At 38.4% G+C, this 18,175-nt stretch overlaps 1 protein-coding gene across 1 annotated transcript; it reads left to right on the plus strand.

Annotated features, from left to right (window-relative positions):
* Positions 1-11,382: 11,382 nt before the first annotated feature.
* LOC118706559 (olfactory receptor 7A5-like) lies at positions 11,383-12,343 on the plus strand. Its single transcript, XM_036415983.2, has one exon. It carries the CDS (start codon positions 11,390-11,392, stop codon positions 12,341-12,343), a length of 954 nt encoding a protein of 317 aa, XP_036271876.1. The 5' UTR covers positions 11,383-11,389.
* The last annotated feature ends 5,832 nt before the right edge of the window (positions 12,344-18,175 follow it).

Below are 18,175 nucleotides of genomic sequence, written 5' to 3' on the forward strand. Positions count from 1 at the left end.
TAAGCAACAATAACAACAAAAGAATAAGCATATCAATTTCACTAAAAAAGCATAAAAATTTACTATAATCAATATTCACGCAAACAACAACAAAAGGATAGAGAGAAGAACAGTGTTTTTATTTGTTTTTTAACTAGTTAATATAGTAAAGAGAGTGGTATTTATGCACTTGGAGCAGGGGGTTGGAAATTAGGTCTATAAGTATGGTGATAGTTTTAGCAGGGGGTATACAGAAAGAATAGGGAAAAACTAAAGCCAGGAAGGGATAAGATAAACAGGAGATGAAAAGGGTAAAGGTTAGTAAGAGAGTGATGGCATAAAGGTCAAGTTGAGATAGGGTTGAACGATGCTATAGTAGAGGTTAAAATAGAATGAAGACTAATTCCAAGGTAAAATGAAGAGAAAATAAAATGGTACTGAAAAAAAAAGAAAAAGGAAACAAAAAAATGCAAAATAACAGTAGTAATAATGATGATTGAAATTGAAAAATGTAATAATTGAAAAGGTAAAATCAAATAAGGAAAAAAGGAAAAAAATCGTTGCTTAAGTAAAAGATGTAAAAAATGAAAATAAAATAAAATATGTAAAAATTGAAAAAAAATTAAAGAATAGAAAAATTAGCATAAAAATGTGCAGTAGTGGTCATTCACTTCCTCTGTTATTCTATTTGGCACTCCTAATTCTCGGTCCAGACAGTATTGAAGTTCCCAGCATTCCACTGCACCTCAGTTTTGTAAGCTAGTCCTTAATTTTAAGTAGGCTATTTCTTAGTTATTTGTGTCCATTTATTTTTGATTAATTAAAAGTACTTTAAAAAAAAAAAAAAAAAGGAAAGGAAAGGAAAAAAGGGGAACAAAAACAAAGTCAGTTTGTAATTCAGCCCCTAGGTGGCAGTGTTTCTAGTTTAACTTCCCAGTCTTTTTGGCTGCTCTAACCTTCTTTCTCTACGGCTCTATGTTTTGTCCCAGTAGGCTGCCTGGGTGCCGGCTCCCAGACTGTCTCTTCCCACTCTGATTCCCCGTTTCCAGGAAGGCAATTTCCCCCTGCAGTCTCCCAGGATATGCCAAACTGGGCAGTCCTTCCCTAGTACTCAGAAGCAAGGGGGTGAAGGGGATCAGGCACAGGATGGGTCTGCACCAATGTGTCCAGATGTTCCACTTTTGGAGGGACAGTCCCAATTCTTAACAATTTGTCTCGTGTCCCTTGGCGTTTTAAAAAAGTCCCGATTTTTAGGAAGATCACGCCAAACCCAGCACTAGGTCTTGCAGCACAGGATTCTCTCTGCAGCCGCTGCCTCTTTCGGCACAGCTCAGCGTGGGGCCGCTAGGACGCGCAGCGGCTACAGTCACTGCCTGCGCAGCAATGACCCAGAACCTTCATGTTATCCCCACAAACTCTGACCTTTCCGTGGGTGATTGAAGAACTCCCTTGAATCCACATGTTTGTGCTGATTGGGGCGTCACAGCTGTTCGATGGTCTCCTCTGCTGTGGGTTTTTCAGGCCTCAGAGAAGATCCTCCTTTCTTGGTAAGATGGCGCAGCCTTCCCTCTGAGCCCATAGCTCCAGGAGAGGTCTCTGCCGCCACAGTGCTGGCTGCTTGGTTAGGAAATCCTGTCCATGGGACTCTTACCTTCCTTTAGATTTCTGCTACCCCTTAGCTTGCCAATCAATACTCCCTGAGCGACTCTCAGACATTGCTTCTATCTGTTCTGGGACCAGGCTCAGAACAAGTCCCTCTGTTCAGCCGCCATCTTGTCCCTTCTGGCTCTCAAACTGAATGTATTTAAAATGGGGACTTTTCTGAATTAAAGACACCATACAGAAATTAAGAGTACAGATAACTACCCTGATCCTCTGCTTCCTTATTTCTGGTGATGAAGTGAGTGATAAGCCTAATTCAGTCAATTTCATTAATAAATAAAATATTTAGAAGTATTTGGTGAGTCTAAGATCTCCTTCACAGGTAAGATGTATATGTATGCATACATGTGTGTACATTTAATCTGAATTTCTTTCTAATAAATGCACACACATATATGTCCAACACAAACTCGTTAAAATTTTCATCTTCCATGTTGAAAGAAAACTTAAAAAATTGGAGGGAATAGGAACTAAAAGAACAAATGGTTAAATTAAAGTGAAATTTTTTAAAAAGTAGAAATGTAAACACAAAGATTTAATGTAGAATTGTTGATGAAGATGTCGGCAGAGCTGGTGGAAGTTGCTCTCTCCTCCTCCCAGCCCTGAACTGGAATCACAGTTCAAATTAAACAACAATCAACCTGGAGATCCAACTGAAAACAGCTGAACAGAAATCTTGCAACCAAATATTTATAGAAGAAGCCACATTGAGACCAGTGCCATCTTTCCTGGGGCAAACCCTCCCCTCCAATCTGCATCAGCCTAGGGGTCTGCACAAGCTCCATGTGCCCGGCCCCCCTTGCCATCCTGTCTGAGCTCACAGCCCACAAAGGAGTGTGCTGTCTGAGCCTGTACTAGGAATGGGGAGGTGGTAACCTTATTTCTAGAAACTCAGATCAATGCAAAAGACAATTACTTTAACCTGCATAACAACATTACCCATTTACTGTGCTTTGCCTAGTAATATCCCCTATCTGACTCCCCTCCCTTAACACCGTTTTCTGTCTTCAGCTAACGATGGTGGTTAAGGTGGTATTTTCAGGATTACTTAATTTTTCCAGGTTTCCATCTAGGTTTTCTGATGTGCACTCAATGACAAAATCGCCTATGGATGCATTTCTCAGAACATATCCCTGTTTGGTAAGCAGTGTGTGGCTGCTCATCTTTCTTTCAAAATCTTAGGCAAACACAATTTTTGGTGAAGATGGCCTACAACTACTTGCCCCTTTTTCTACCACAGGACCAAACCTTGCTACTCAAAGAGTGGTCCTCAGACTAGGACCTCAAACCAGTTTTTCCTGGAACTTTTGAGAAATGCAGATGCTCCAGGCCCACCAGCACCTGCTGAATCAGTTGAATTAGCCCTACAATCATGGATGATTCATATTGATAAAGGCTAATAGGAATTTAATCAAGCATAACCAATCAAGAGGGTCAATGGGAGAAGCTAGCACCAATGGAATTTCTCACACTGTATATAATCTTGAGATCCCTACAGGAAGAACTCTATGTTGATAAAACCTTATGGTTCTAAATTCCCCTTCGCTCTTCCTTTTCCCTTTATAAGGACTCCTCCATCTTGGCACAGAGGCTAAAGTGTGCATGTAGCTTGTCATGTCTGAGTTGTCATGAGTTGCAATACTTTTTTTTTCCTGAATAAATCCTTTTGGTGATGAAACACCCAGTCAATAATATTGTTTAGTCAATAATAAGCACTGTGAAGTTGGAGAAGGGCTCATCTTTTTACCTTCTAAATGTGACATAATTATTTGTGTTGGGTATTGCAAGTATTTAGCAGCCTACCTTCAGATTTTCCCTCATTGGGAACCACTGCACAGTTCCCACAGCTCACACTCAAGTGCAGCAGCCTCAGTGATGTATGCTGTGGTCACACCCATGCTGAACCCCTTCATCTACAGTCTAAGGAACAAGGACATAAAGAGGGCCCTGACAAAAATTTGTAGGATGGCAGGTACAAAAGGCACAATCATCCCGAGGTAGAAAAAGTGCTCCAAGACACAGAATCAGAAATTGAGATTCTCTCATCAGATTGTAGTTTTCAGACTTGGTCCTTGTATTCTGTCCTTGAATTTCCTTTGTTTCAACTCCTGTATACAATTTGAGAACCATTTTAGTAAGCTTTATGCTTTGTCTATTGTATGGACAGTTCTTCCCTTTGTGTTTTTTGTTTGTTTGTTTGTTTGTTTGTTTTGTTTTTGTATCTTCACAAAGTTTTTTCCAACCTTGATCAGAAATATTTGGAAGTTTTCATTTAACTCACTGGCAACATTGATGTCTTAACAATAATCTCTTCTCAAATGACATGTATCATTGTAAGTAATCATGTTTCCCTCATTCTTTGGACATCAGTACCTTAACTGATCTTCCTCATACTGTCCACTTTATGATTGTTCACTGTAAGTCTCATTCTTTTGATAGTGATGCAATAGGATATGAATGCCTGTGCACTGGCCTGGGTCCTACTACTTATTCCTCAACCAGAGCCATTATTATGACTAGATGGATTCTTATAATCCTTATTATGATTGCAACAAGCATCATGGAGCTATGAAAATGTAAGTTTTATTACGCACAGGTGTAGCATGCCCACATGCCACACAGGAAAGTGAATGTGTGTGTGTTTGTGTTTGTGTGTGTGTGTGTTTGTGAAAGAGAGAGACAGACAGACAGACAGAGGGATAGGAAATGGACTTTGACTGAAGGGCTCTCCCTTTATCAAAACAGGATGGCTAGGCTTTTGTGGGTTCACTTTTTCTTTAAAACATAAGAGTTGGAATTAGGGCAGGGGGAGGAAAAGCAGGCTCACCCCTGTGGTCAGACTTCTAGTTTACTTAGGGTTTCCTACTAGTGGAATTTTATAATATGTTAATCTTGTTTGAAAATCACAAAAATTCTGTCTTTAATTCCAAATAAACTTTGCTTCCTAGATTTATCTATTCTTTATGTGAATTTCTTCCTTTGCTTGTATTGAAATTGTTTCTAATTAAAAATAAAATTGCATATATTTCAAGTGCCAAATTAAATTAAAACTAAAAGGAAAACTTCATGGGTGGCAGCAACATGAGTGCTTATGTAGCAGCGGTGTCACACCACTGGCAATATGATTATCTCAGATGGATGTCTCTGAAAAAAAGTTTAGTCAGGTACTTGAGTTACAAACATGCTCCTGTATTTCATACTTAATTTCCAGGTTTTATTGTCTTATCTAAATGAGGATCCAATGTGGCAATTAAAATGAGGACCATAGGGTCAATCTAGTCAAAATATTGACTCTAATTTCAGAAAAAGTAGTAGAACCAGGACAATGCCTAGGCATTCCTACCTACTGCATCATTATCAATAGACTGAGATTTATAGGAAATAGTTATGAAGTACCATAGTTACTGGCAAAACTTGATTACCAAATAACTATCTCCCAGTAGAATCTACTTGGAAGCATACATGAGAGATTCACAAACAGAAAGCAACAGTGTGATACCATTCATATGACATTCTGAGCTAAAGATGAGGTAAAGCACCTGGAGCTACAGAAGGGAGGAAGGAGATTATAGGGCAATAAGAAGAAAATATGCTCAGTAATTAGAAATTTGCCCTGCCATAGATATAGGTCAATAAATGCTATCTCTGGTGATAACTCTTATTATTGGCAAGACTCAAAATTAAAATTCTTTAAGGGAGAGGTAAAAGTTCCTATCTGGCAACTAAAAGGGGACACATAGAGGATGTACAAAATAGAAGATTTTTATACAAAAGCAGGATGGACAGAGGAGCTATTAAAAACAGAGTGAGGGAAGGATTATTTGGTGGCCATGAAATCTTTTATTTGTGGGAAGAGGAGACGAAGGATTTCTATCAGACAGATTCTCTCTTCTTTCAGTGAGGGATAGGAAGGCCCACGTGACAGATTACCTTACTGGTGCTTGACCAGAAATTCAAGGCTGGTTGATTAAAATTAAGCTTCAGGGAGAGGTTTAAACTTCCATTAAATCCAGTATGAAATCTAAATTTAGCATCATGGATTTTTAACTGGAGTGATGCCATTTTGGGCCTGTGGTTTTCTCTTTAACAATAATGTGCACACTAATAATATTAAACACAGTATAGCCATTAACACAGAATATCTTTCCATTTATCTGTAACTGAAGTGTTTGTCCACCAGGCACCAGGTGAGTCACACACACTGAACATAAGATTTGTAGTGGAGAGATTAGATTCAATTTATTGGAAGCATTGTGCAAGGAAATTGGAAAAGCTAGTGCTCAAAACCCCAACTCCTCATTCCTTTATTAGCAGCTGATTTTAATGGGTAAAATTGGGATAGGAGTCATCAATTGGTGATCAGTTCATGGGTATAATCTGATTGGTTGGAGCTGGTATTACAATGAGATATTTTAGGAGTTTTGATCATCAGTCATCCAATGGTAGATAGTCCGGGGTTTATGTCACTGTGGTCCATGATAATCAGTGGTTTTTCTACCTAATAGGACATTTTAGTTCTTATTACATCAACTGAAGGTATATGTCATTATGGTATCACAGATTCCAGAGAGGGACTAGTACCGCAAGACCCTGATTTATGTCTGAAAAAGTTACTTTGGTGACTATAAGGAAAAGGTCCTCAGGTCTGTTGCCTTTGGGTGTAGGAGTTTGGTTGAGAAAGGATTTTGTTTTGCTTTCAATTTTATGAAATTGGGAATTCACTGGATCTGTTAATGGAGCAGAATCACCAATTGACTTTATAATTTTTTCTTCTACTTAATGTGAAATTTCAACACAAATGCCCTTACCAAAGAAAGTTAATAGAATGAATTAAGAGCTAAAATTGCATTTTTTCCAAAAAAAAATTGTTATCTTAATAAATGAATTATATTCCTGCTTCTGCTATAACAAATTACAGCAGTATTTGTTAGAAACAAATACTTACCATTATGTTACAGTTGCCTATAACATTTAGTGCAATAACATGCTAAACAGGTTTATAGCCTAGGCGCTGTAGGGGAACAGAGTTTGTCACCCCAAAATATGTCTTTTTGGCATAACTATTCTTTTAAACTGATTAATTTTAAAAAACAGCAGACATGGTAGAAATACAAGTTGCCTTCTATAAGAGACGTTGGCTCAGTGGATAGAGGGTTAGCCTGTGGACTGAAGGGTCCCAGGTTTGATCCTGGTCAAGGGTATGTACCTTGGTTGTGGACACATCCCCAGTAGAGATTGTGTAGGAGGCAGCTGATCAATGTCTCTCTCATTGATGTTTCTAACTCTCTATCCCTCTCTCTTCCTCTATGAAAAAAATACTTTTTTAAAGAAAAAACTCCATTTATAAGGATGTCTCCTTGACATGACAGGAGTGGGAAAGGGGACCTGATTAATGCAAAACACAAAGGCTTAAATATGCATAACAACTTGACCCCGTTTACTGGGCTTTTTCCAGGCAACCTCCAATAACTGACTATCTCCCGTTCTAACAGCTTCTTAAAGAGTGGTAGCTCAGGCATCTCAAGGTAGTTAATGTGGTAGCTCAGGCATTTCCTAAGTCTGTCCCAGGTATATAGAGGGTGTACCTGCTATTAAACTTTTAATAGGTGATTGAATAAACATGTGCTACATATATACAATGAGATACTACTCAGCCACAAGAAAGTTGAAATACTGACATTGTGACAACATGCATAGATCTTGAGAGTATAATGCTAAGCAAAATACTAAGTGAGATGGAAAAAGTCAACAACTATATGATTTCACTTATATGTGAGATATGAAACTTAAAGCAGTAAAAATGACAAAAGAAAACAAACAAAAACCTATAGATGAAGACAACAGTATGGTGATTACTAGAGGGAAAGGGCATGGGAGCAGTAGAGGAGAGAAAGAAGGTCAGCTATATGGTGACAAGAGGAGACTTATTTTCTGTGGTGAGCACACAACACAAAATACAGAGGATGTATTATAGACTTGTATACTTGAAAGGTGCATAATTTTTTAATATACTTTATTGATTTTTTACAGAGAGGAAGGAAGAGAGGTAGTTAGAAACATCAATGAGAGAAAAATATTGGTTAGCTGCCTCCTACACAAACCCCACCGGGGATGTGCCCACAACCAAGGTACATGCCCTTGACTGGAATTGAACCTGGGACCTTTCATTCCACAGGCTGACGCTCTATCTACTGAACAAAACTGGTTCTGGCAGAAATGTGCATAATATTATTAGCCAGTTTCTCTCTCATATCAGTGCTTCTCTCTCCCTCTCCTTTTCTCTCTCTCTCTCTCTCTCAAATCAATCCTATATAATAAAGAGGCAATAATTCACCATCATGCCCTCACAAGGTGGTGGCTCCCACAGCCACAAGATGGCAACAGCCAGTCTCCTCAGTCCTGCTGACAGTGAATTTTCATGTGATCATTACCTTCTTAAATAATCCTTACCTAAGATTATAATTATTTCTTTTAGATCATCTGTTCCCAGGGATCAGGCCTAAGGCAGCAGGTGGACATGCCCCAAGGGTCCCAGACTGTGAGAGGGACTGACCCTCTCATGTGCATGAATTTTCATGCCCAAGGCCTCTAGTAAAAACATATTTTTTTAAAGGAAAGGAAAAGTTGGAGTGTGCAGACAAAATTCCAATCAACATCTATTCCTTATTCCAATTATAACTTTGGGCAGATCACTAAACTCCTTCCAGCCCCATTCCTGCAATAGAAAATGAAGTTCATAGAATAGACTTTTCTAAAATTTAAATCAAACAAAGCCTGTAAGATACTAAAAACAGATGACATGGCTTAAGTTATATAACTATGGCTCCAAATTAACAAAGGTTTTACAATATGGGACTAAATAGCAGCTCTTATCTTCTGATATAAATATGAAATTTCTCTCCAAAACCGGTTTGGCTCAGTAGTAGAATGTCAGTCTGCGGACTGAAAGGTCCCGGGTTCGATTCCAGTCAAGGGCATGTACATTGGTTGCGGGCACATCCCCAGTAGGGGGTGTGCGAGAGGCAGCTGGTCGATGTTTCTCTCTCATCGACATTTTTAGCTCTCTATCTCTCTCCCTTCCTCTCTGTAAAAAATCAATAAAATATATATTTTTTTAAAGTATGAAATTTCTCATTGATTTGGCAAATGTGTCGTGAAGCCAAGGACTCTGACTTTACATCGAAGTCACACAGTCCTCTCCCTTGTTGAAGAGAGAAATAGCAGTTTTCTGGAGATATCATGGCTTGTGCCTCACAACAATTCAGTGCTTTAAAAATCCAAGGTTCCTAGCCAAGCTATTTTCCTCAGTCATGGACCTGTGAGAAAATGTAACTCAAAGTTGGGTAAGGTGCTTGGAGATGAGACCTCAAGAGGATCATAAAGAAGAAGTAACAAAAACATGATTCACTTAACATCTAACCAGGTCCCTTGGGAACAGATAATTGGCAGGAAATATTTCCATTCTGTACAGACCAGGGTATACCACTGGGAAACCAGGGGCTCAGAAGTGGGAGCAACAATACCAACAGGTATCTCTTTCTAATGAGCACATAAAGGAGGAGTAATATCTCCTATGAGGCAGACTCACAACATGTGCAACCTTAGGCTGAAAAAGAACGTATTCGTTTCTTTTGGAGTTTCAAGTGTGACTCTGAGACTAAGGCTTGACTCCTTCCTGCTCTTTTGTCTGAGAACAGAGATTCAGTCTCCAACATTAACCATCAGGGAACAATTCAGGATTCTACTAGGAGCCCTTCCTTCCAGAGACCCATCCAGGTGAGTCTGAGAGTGCAGCAGATGCTGTGGGAAGATACAAGGAAGGCATCCCAGAATTTCTCCCTGAGGTAACCTGAGAGCCTAACCAGGCCAGCTCAGAGCTGAGCGACTGCCATATCTGTTTGCTGGGCAGGCGAATACATAGTTAATACATTTAGTATGCTAAATTAGTTTTCTCCTGAAAACATTGCTGTTTGGCATAGAAAGCTGTGGTGTCATGTGAAGCTGGAGTCAAGCTCAGTGTTTAGGAGAACAGTGTGAGGGAGGCCAGGGCTCTGTGAGGGTGGAGCTGGCTGAAAGTTCACAGACACGTGAGCCCTGTGTTTGAAGCTACAGAATTTTGGCTTCTATCCCCGGTGAGGTATGACTAGGGGAGGAATTTTAATCAGAGAGTGCAATGATCAGCATTAAAGTTCTCTCAGAGTCAATGTGTGCATTTGGCTAGAGGGGTGCCCACCTGTTAGATGGGAGAGATGACAGGGAACTGAAATATGTCTGTGGAATTGGAGACCAAGGTGTTTGGGGAAGCAATAAAGATATTTGACAGGTAGAGTAATCAGCCTCATCCCATCACAGTGGTTACCATTCATTTACCAACAAGAAGGAAGTACACCAAGCTCTCTACCTACAGCATATTGATTATCTGTCCACCATCATCAACCGATTGATACTGCAATCTTCACCATCAGGTGAAGATATTAACAATTATTAGCTGTAGCCCTAACTAGTTTGGCTCAGTGGATAGAGCATCAACCTGAGACTGAAGAGTCCCAGGTTCAATTCTGGTCAAGGACACATTCCTGGGTTGCTGGCTCCATACTTAGTAATGGGTGTGCATAAGACAGCCGATCAATGATCCTCTTTCATCACTGATGTTTCTCTCTCTTTCTCTCTCTTTCCTTCTCCTTTCCTCTCTAAAATCAATAAAAATATATTTATTAGAAAAATACAAAGAGAGTAAAGCTTTTTTCTTAAAAGCAGCAAGAGAAAAGCAGTTAATTACCTACAAGGGAGCACCCATATGACTCTCAGCAAATTTCTCAACAAAAACATTGCAGGCCAGAAGGGAATGGTAAGAAATAATCAGTGATGAATATCAAGGCCCTACAACTGAGACTACATTACTCACCCATGTTACCATTTAGAATTAAAGATAAGATTAAGAACTTCACATACAAGAAAAAGCTGAAGGAGTTCATCACTATCAAACCAGTGTTACATGAAATGGTGAAGGGTATTCTTTAATAAGGAAAAGAAAAAGAAGAGGAGGAAGAAGGAAGGAGAAAAAGTAGGTACAGGAGGGAAAGGAGGAAAAGGAAGTTGGGGAAGAAGGAAAAAAAGAGGTAAAGAAAAAGATCAAAAACATGAACAATAAAAAGGCAATAAAAATATATCTATCAATAATTGAAACTAAAAACCAAAATAAATGAACAAAGAATCTAATGAACAAAATAAACTGATGAACCAAATATAACCAGAAGTGTGGAAACATGAAACACACTGATGAATCTCAGAGGGAAGGGGGAGAGTAGGAAAGAGATTAGCCAAAAAAACAAACTTATGTGCATATATGCATTGCCTGTGGACTCAGACATAGGACGGTGAAGGCCTGAGGTGGAGTGGGAACTGTGTAAAGTGGGTGATGGGGTGCAAAAGAAGGACATCTGCAATAGTCTCAATTATAATGATTTTAAAACAAGCAAACAAACAAACAAACAAACAAAAAGCGTGTGTAATCCATGACCACCTCAGGGAAAAGGTTTGAGGAGGAAAGAATTCACTATTCAGAGATATCATAGGTTGAGGTATGAATCTTAAACCAAATGATATGTTGAAAAAAATAGATATCAATTACTTTACTGCAAAATATAATTGTAGTATATCAACTATGTTAGTAGTAACCATTTGTTTAAAAAATGATCATATTATTTTTATTTTTATTTTCTTTTTTACTGCTAGTCACCTACACCACATGAGACAAGGCAATGGTACCCCAATTTCAGAATTTCTTCTTCTGGGATTTTCAGAGGAACCAGAACTGCAGCCCCTCATATTTGGGCTTTTCCTCTCCATGTACCTGATCACTGTGTTGGGAAACCTGCTCATCATCCTGGCTGTCAGCTCAGATTCCCACCTCCACATACCCATGTACTTCTTCCTCTCCAACCTGTCCTTGGTGGACATCTGTTTCACCTCCACCACCGTCCCAAAGATGCTGTGGAACATCCAGTCACAGAGCAGAGTCATAACCTATGCAGGATGCATCACCCAGATTTATTTTTACATACTCTTTGCAGTGTTGGATGACATCCTCTTGACCGTGATGGCTTATGACCGCTTTGTGGCCATCTGCCACCCCCTGCACTACATGGTCATCATGAACCCCCGGCTCTGTGGACTGCTGGTTCTGGTATCCTGGATCATAAGTGGCCTGAATTCCTTGTTACAAAGTGCAATGGTATTGCAGCTGTCCTTCTGTACAGATATTGAAATCACACACTTTTATTGTGAAATGAAACAGGTCATGCAACTTGCCTGTTCTGACACCTTTCTTAATAACATGGTGATATATTTTGTAATTGCACTATTGGCTGGTGGTCCCCTGGCTGGTATCATTTACTCTTACTCTAAGATAGTGTCCTCCATACATGCAATCCCATCAGCTCAGGGGAAGTATAAGGCATTTTCTACCTGTGCCTCTCACCTCTCAGTTGTCTCCTTATTTTATGGTTCGAGCCTAGGAGTGTATCTCAGCTCTGCTGCTTCCCACAGCTCACACTCAAGTGCAGCAGCCTCAGTGATGTATGCCGTGGTCACACCCATGCTGAACCCCTTCATCTACAGTCTCAGAAACAAGGACATAAAGAGGGCCCTGAAAAGAGTCTATGGGATGGCAGGTACAAAAGGGGCAATCATCCTGAGGTAGAAAAAGTGCTCCAAGACCCAGAACCAGAAACTGAGATTCTCTCATCAGATTGTAGTTTTCAGACTTGGGCCTTGTATTCTGTACTTGACTTTCCTTAGTTTGTTTCAACTCTTCTATACAATTTAAGTAACCATTTTAGTAAGCTTTCTGCTTTGTCTGTTATATGGACAGTTCTTCCCTTTGTGTTTTTTGTTTGTTTGTTTTGTTTTGTTTTTGTACCTTCACAAAGTTTTTTCCAACCTTGATCAGAAATATTTGGAATTTTTCATTTAATTCACTGGCAACATTGATGTCTTAACAATAATTTCTTCTCAAATGACATGTATCATTGTGAATAATTTGTTCTTGTGTTCATCATGTTTCCCTCATTCTTTGGACATCAGTACCTTAACTGATCTTCCTCATACTGTCCACTTTATGATTGTTCACTGTAAGTCTCATTCTTTTGATAGTGATGCAATAGGATAGGAATGCCTGTGCACTGGCCTGGGTCCTAGTACTTGTTCCTCAACCAGAGCCATTGTTATGACTAGATGGATTCTTATGATCCTTATTATGATAGCAACAAGCATCATAGAGCTATGAAAATGTAAATTTTATTACGCATAGATGTAGCATGCCACACAGGAAAGTGAGTGTGTTTGTGTGTGCGTGTGTGTGTGTGTGTGTGTGTGTGTGTTTGTGAAAGAGACAGACAGACAGACAGACAGACAGAGGGATAGAAAATGGACTTTGACTGAAGGGCTCTCCCTGTATTGACATCCAAGGCAGGATGGATAGGCTTCGGTGGATTCACTTTTTCTTTAAAACTTAAGAGTTTGAGTTAGGGCAGGGGAAGGAAAAGCAGGCTCACCCTGGTGGTCAGTCATCTAGGTTACTCAGGGTTTCCCACAAGGGGAATTTTATAATATGTTAATCTTGTTTGAAAATCACAAAAATTCTGTATTTAATTCCAAATAAACTTTGCATACTAGATATATCCATTGTTTAATGTGTGCCTTCTTTTACTTGTAGAGAAATTGCTTCTCTTTAAAAATAAAATTGCATATATTTCAAATTCCAAATCAAATTAAAAATAAAAAAGAACTTCTTGGGTGGTGGCAACATGAGTGCTTATGTAACAGCAGTGTCACACAACTGGCAATATGATTATCTGAGATGGATGTCTCTGGAAAAAAGCTTGGTCAGTTACTTGTGCTACAAACATGCTCCCATATTTCATACATAATTTCCAGGTTTTATTGTCTTATTTAGGTGAGGGTCCAATTGTGGCAATTATAATAAGAACCACAGGCATCCATCTAGTCACAATATTCACTCTGGTCCAAAAAAAGTAATAGGACCTATGAGAGTGGCCAGTCATTCCTACCCTATTTCATCATTATCAATAGATTGAGATTTATAGGGAATAATCATGAAGTGCCATAGTTATTGGCAAAACTTGATTACCAAATATCTATCTCCCAGTGGAATTTACATGAAAGCATACATGAGAGGTTCACAGACAGAAAGAGACAGTGAGAAAGAGACAGTGAGGTACCATTTATATGACATTCTGAGCTAAAGATGAGGTAAAGCACCTGGAGCTTCAGAAGGGAGGAAGGACATTGTAGGACAATAAGAAGAAAAATGTTCAGTAATTAGAAATTTGCCCTGCCCTAGATATAGATCACAAAATATTATCTCTGATGATAACTCTTAGTATTGGCAAGACTCAAATTTTAAATTCTTTAAGGGAGAGCTAGGAGTTCTTATCTGGCAACTAAAGGGGAGCACAGAAGAAATGTACAAAATAGAAGGTTGTTATAGGAAAGAGGGAGGGCCAAAGGAGCTCTTAGAAACAGAGAAAAAAGAGATTATTTGGAGGCCATGACAATTTATTTATTTTTTTTTATTTTTTTATTTTTTTTTTTTTTTTTTTTTTGAGGAAGAGGAGAGGAAGGATTTCTATCAGACAGATTCCTTCTTCTTTCTGTTTCGGATGAGGAGGTGAGGTCAATGTGACAGATTACTTACTGGTTCTTGACCAGAAAATTCAAGGCTGGTTGATTAAAATTATGCTTCTGGGAGATGTTTTAACTTCCATTAAATCAAGTATGAAATCTAGATTTATCATCATGGGTTTTTAACTGAAGTGATGCCACTTGAGGCCTGTGGTTTTCTCTTTAACAATAGTATGAGCATTAACAATATTAAACACAGAACATCCATAAACACAGAATATCTTTCCATTTATTTGTGTCTTTTACAATATTTTTAGCAATGTTTTATGCTTTATTTTGAGGTATTTCATTCTTTTTGATGCAATTAGAAATGGAATTGTTCTCTTAATTTCTCTTCTGACTATTCATATAGATGCAAATGTTTATTACATATTTTGTATCATGTATCATTATTGAACCTCTTTGTTGGTCCTAAGAATTTTTTAAATAATTTATTGGAGTATAACATAAAATAAACTGCACATACTAGTAGTTAACAGCAATATTTACTAACTTAAAGTGTTATGCAAAAATTAAGAGTTTATACTGCATAGGTTCATATATATAACTCAAAAAACATACAAAAGCTTTAATTGCTTTGTTATATAATTATAAACCATGTAATTAGCCTTATCCTCTGTTTTGTTATTTCTGCTTTTGAAGTGGAATAATAAACTTAATTCCTATAGATATTGGTAGAAATAAATAAAATGATTTTTAAACTGAGAGTATGTCTAATAACGCTAATAGGTAGGAAGTGGATGTACATTTCTATGTGATTTTCTTTCAAATAAACAAAACACACAAAGACATAGCACAGACACACTAATATTCTCACCTCTAATGTTGAAAGAAAATGTTAAAGAAATTTGGTGACAAAAGAAATTAAAGAATGGATAATTAATATGAAACTAATATAATTTAGATACAATGGTGTAACATAGAAGGTTGGCCTTAATTTTAGTAACGAATAACATTTTCTATATTAATGCACAAAGACCTCAAAGTCAGAACCAAATTTACTTCTGTAACTGAAGAGTTTGTCCACCAGGTACCAGGTGAGTCACACACACTGAACATGAGATTTTCAGTGGAGAGATTAGATTCAATTTATTGGAAGCCCTGTACAAGCAGAATAGGAAAGGTAGTGCTCAAAACCCAAACTCCTGGTTTCTTTATTGGCAGTTGGCTTTAATGGGTGAAATTGGAATAGGAGTCTTCAATGGGTGATTAACTCATGGGTTTAATCTGATTGGTTGGAGCTGGTGTTACAATGAGATATTTTAAAAGTTCTGATCATCAGTCATCCAAAAGTAGATAGTCTGGGCTTTATGTCACGAGATCCATGATAATCAATGGTTTTTCTACCTGTTAGGACATTTTAGTTCTTATCAAACCAACTCAAGGCCTATATCACTATGTTATCACAGATTCCAGAGGGGGGACTAGTGCCACAAGACCCTGATTTATGTCTGAAAAGGTTACTTTGGTGAATATAAGGAAAAGGTACTTAGCTCTGTTTCCTTACAAGTGAGCCATTGGGGGTAGGAGTTTGGTTGAGAAAGGATTCTGTTTTGCTTCCAATTTTATGAAATTGGGAATTCACTGGATCTGTTAATGGAGCAGAATCACCAAATTGACGTGTTAGCCAAAAATTCAGAAAGTAAGAGGTAAGCCGAAACCGGTTTGGCTCAGTGGATAGAGTGTTGGCTTGGGGACTGAAGGGTCCTGGGTTTGATTCCGGTTAAGGGCATGTACCTTGGTTGTGGGCATGTCCCCAGTAGGGGGTGTGCAGGAGGCAACTGATCTATGGCTCTCTCTCTCATAGATGTTTCTAACTCTCTGTCTCTCTCCCTTCCTCTCTGTACAAAATCAATAAAATATATTTTTAAAAAGTAAGAGGTAAATTACTTTTCCTCCTCTACAGAGCAATAGGCTATAGACATCGCTTATAGACATGTGCAGTAGGCTATACCATCTAGGTGTGTGTAAGTGACTCTATGATGTCACCTAACCTAATGATGCATTTTCAGAATGTATCCCACCATTGACTGGTACATGACTATACCGTTTTTATTCAAAATGTTATGCCAACACAAATACATAGAAGAAAACATAGGTACAGAATTTATGAACCTTGGTCTTAGAGAGAATTTTATGAATTTGACCCTAAAGTCAAGAGAAGCAAAAGCAAAAATAAATAAATAGGCCTGACCAGGTGGTCCCATTAGTTGGAGCATTGCCCCGTACCCAACCCCACTTTTGAGTACCTACCTGAAAAGATTAAAAGCATTTATTTGCAATGATATATGTACCCCTCTATTCATTGCAACATTATTCACAGTGACCAAAACATAGAAACAACCTTTGATAGTTGATTGAATAAACATGTGCTACATATATACAATGAAATATTATTATACTCAGCCACAAGAAAGTTGAAATACTAACATTTGTGACAACATGCATAGATCTTGAGAGTATAATGCTAAGTAAAATAAGTGAGATGGAAAAAGTCAACAGCTATATGATTTCACTTATATGTGCGATATAAAACTTAAAGCAATAAAAATGACAAAAGAAAACAAACAAAAACCTATAGACGAAGACAACAGTACAGTGATTACTAGAGGAAAAGTACATTCTGGCAGTAGAAGAGAGAAAGAAGGCCAGCTATATGGTGACAAGAAGAGACTTATTTTCTGTGGTGAGCACACAATACAGAGTATGTATACCTTTTTAAATAATCCTTACCCGAGATTATTATTACTTCTTTTAGATCATCTGTTCTCAGGGATCAGGAGTAAGCCAGCAGGTGGACATGCCCCAAAGGTCCCAGACTGTGAGAAGGACCAGCCCCTCATGTACATGAATTTTCATGCATCGGGCCTCTAGTAAAAACATATTTTTTTTAAAGGAAAAGAAAAGTTGGAGTGTGCAGACAGAATTCCAATCAACATCTATTCCTTATTCCAGTTATAACTTTGGGTAGATCACTAAACTCCTTCCGGCCCCATTCCTGCAATGGAGAATGAAGTTCATAGAATGGACTTTTCTAAAATTTAAATCAAACAAAGCCTGTAAGATACTAAAAACAGATAATATGGCATAAGTTATGTAACTATGGCTCCAAATTAACAAAGGTCTTACAATGTGGGACTAAATAGCAGCTCTTATCTTCTAATCTTAGTATGAAATTTCTCATTGATTTGGCAAATGTGTCATGAAGCCAAGGACTCTGACTTTACATCGAAGTCACATAGTCCTCTCCCTTGTTGAAGAGAGAAATAGCAGTTTTCTGGAGATATCATGGCTTGTGCCTCACAACAATTCAGTACTTTGAAAATCCAAGGTTCCTAGCCAAGCTATTTTCCTCAGTCATGGACTTTTGAGAAAATGTAACTCAAAGTTGGGTAAGGTGCTTGGAGATGAGACCTCAAGAGGGTCATAAAAAAGAAGTAACAAAAACATGATTCACTTAACATCTAACCAGGTCCCTTGGGAACAGATAATTGGCAGGAAATATTTCCATTCTGTTCAGACCAGCGTATACCACAGGGAAACCAGGTGCTCAGAGGTGGGAGCAACAATACCAACAGGTATCTCTTTCTAATGAGCACATAAAGGAGAAGTAATATCTCCTCTGCAGCAGACTCCCAACATGTGCAAGATTAGGCAGAAACAGAACCTATTTGTTTCTTTGGAGTCTTTAGTCTGACTCTGAGACTAGTGCCTGACTCCTTCCTGTTCTTTTGTCTGAGAACAGAGCTTCAGTCTCCCACATTAACCATGCAGGGAGCAGCAATTCAGACTTCCACAAGGGGCCCTTCCTTCCAGAGCCCCATCAGGT

The sequence above is a fragment of the Pipistrellus kuhlii genome, unplaced genomic scaffold (assembly GCF_014108245.1).
Source record: "Pipistrellus kuhlii isolate mPipKuh1 unplaced genomic scaffold, mPipKuh1.p scaffold_m20_p_52, whole genome shotgun sequence".
In the NCBI taxonomy this organism is placed as follows: Eukaryota; Metazoa; Chordata; class Mammalia; order Chiroptera; family Vespertilionidae; genus Pipistrellus; species Pipistrellus kuhlii.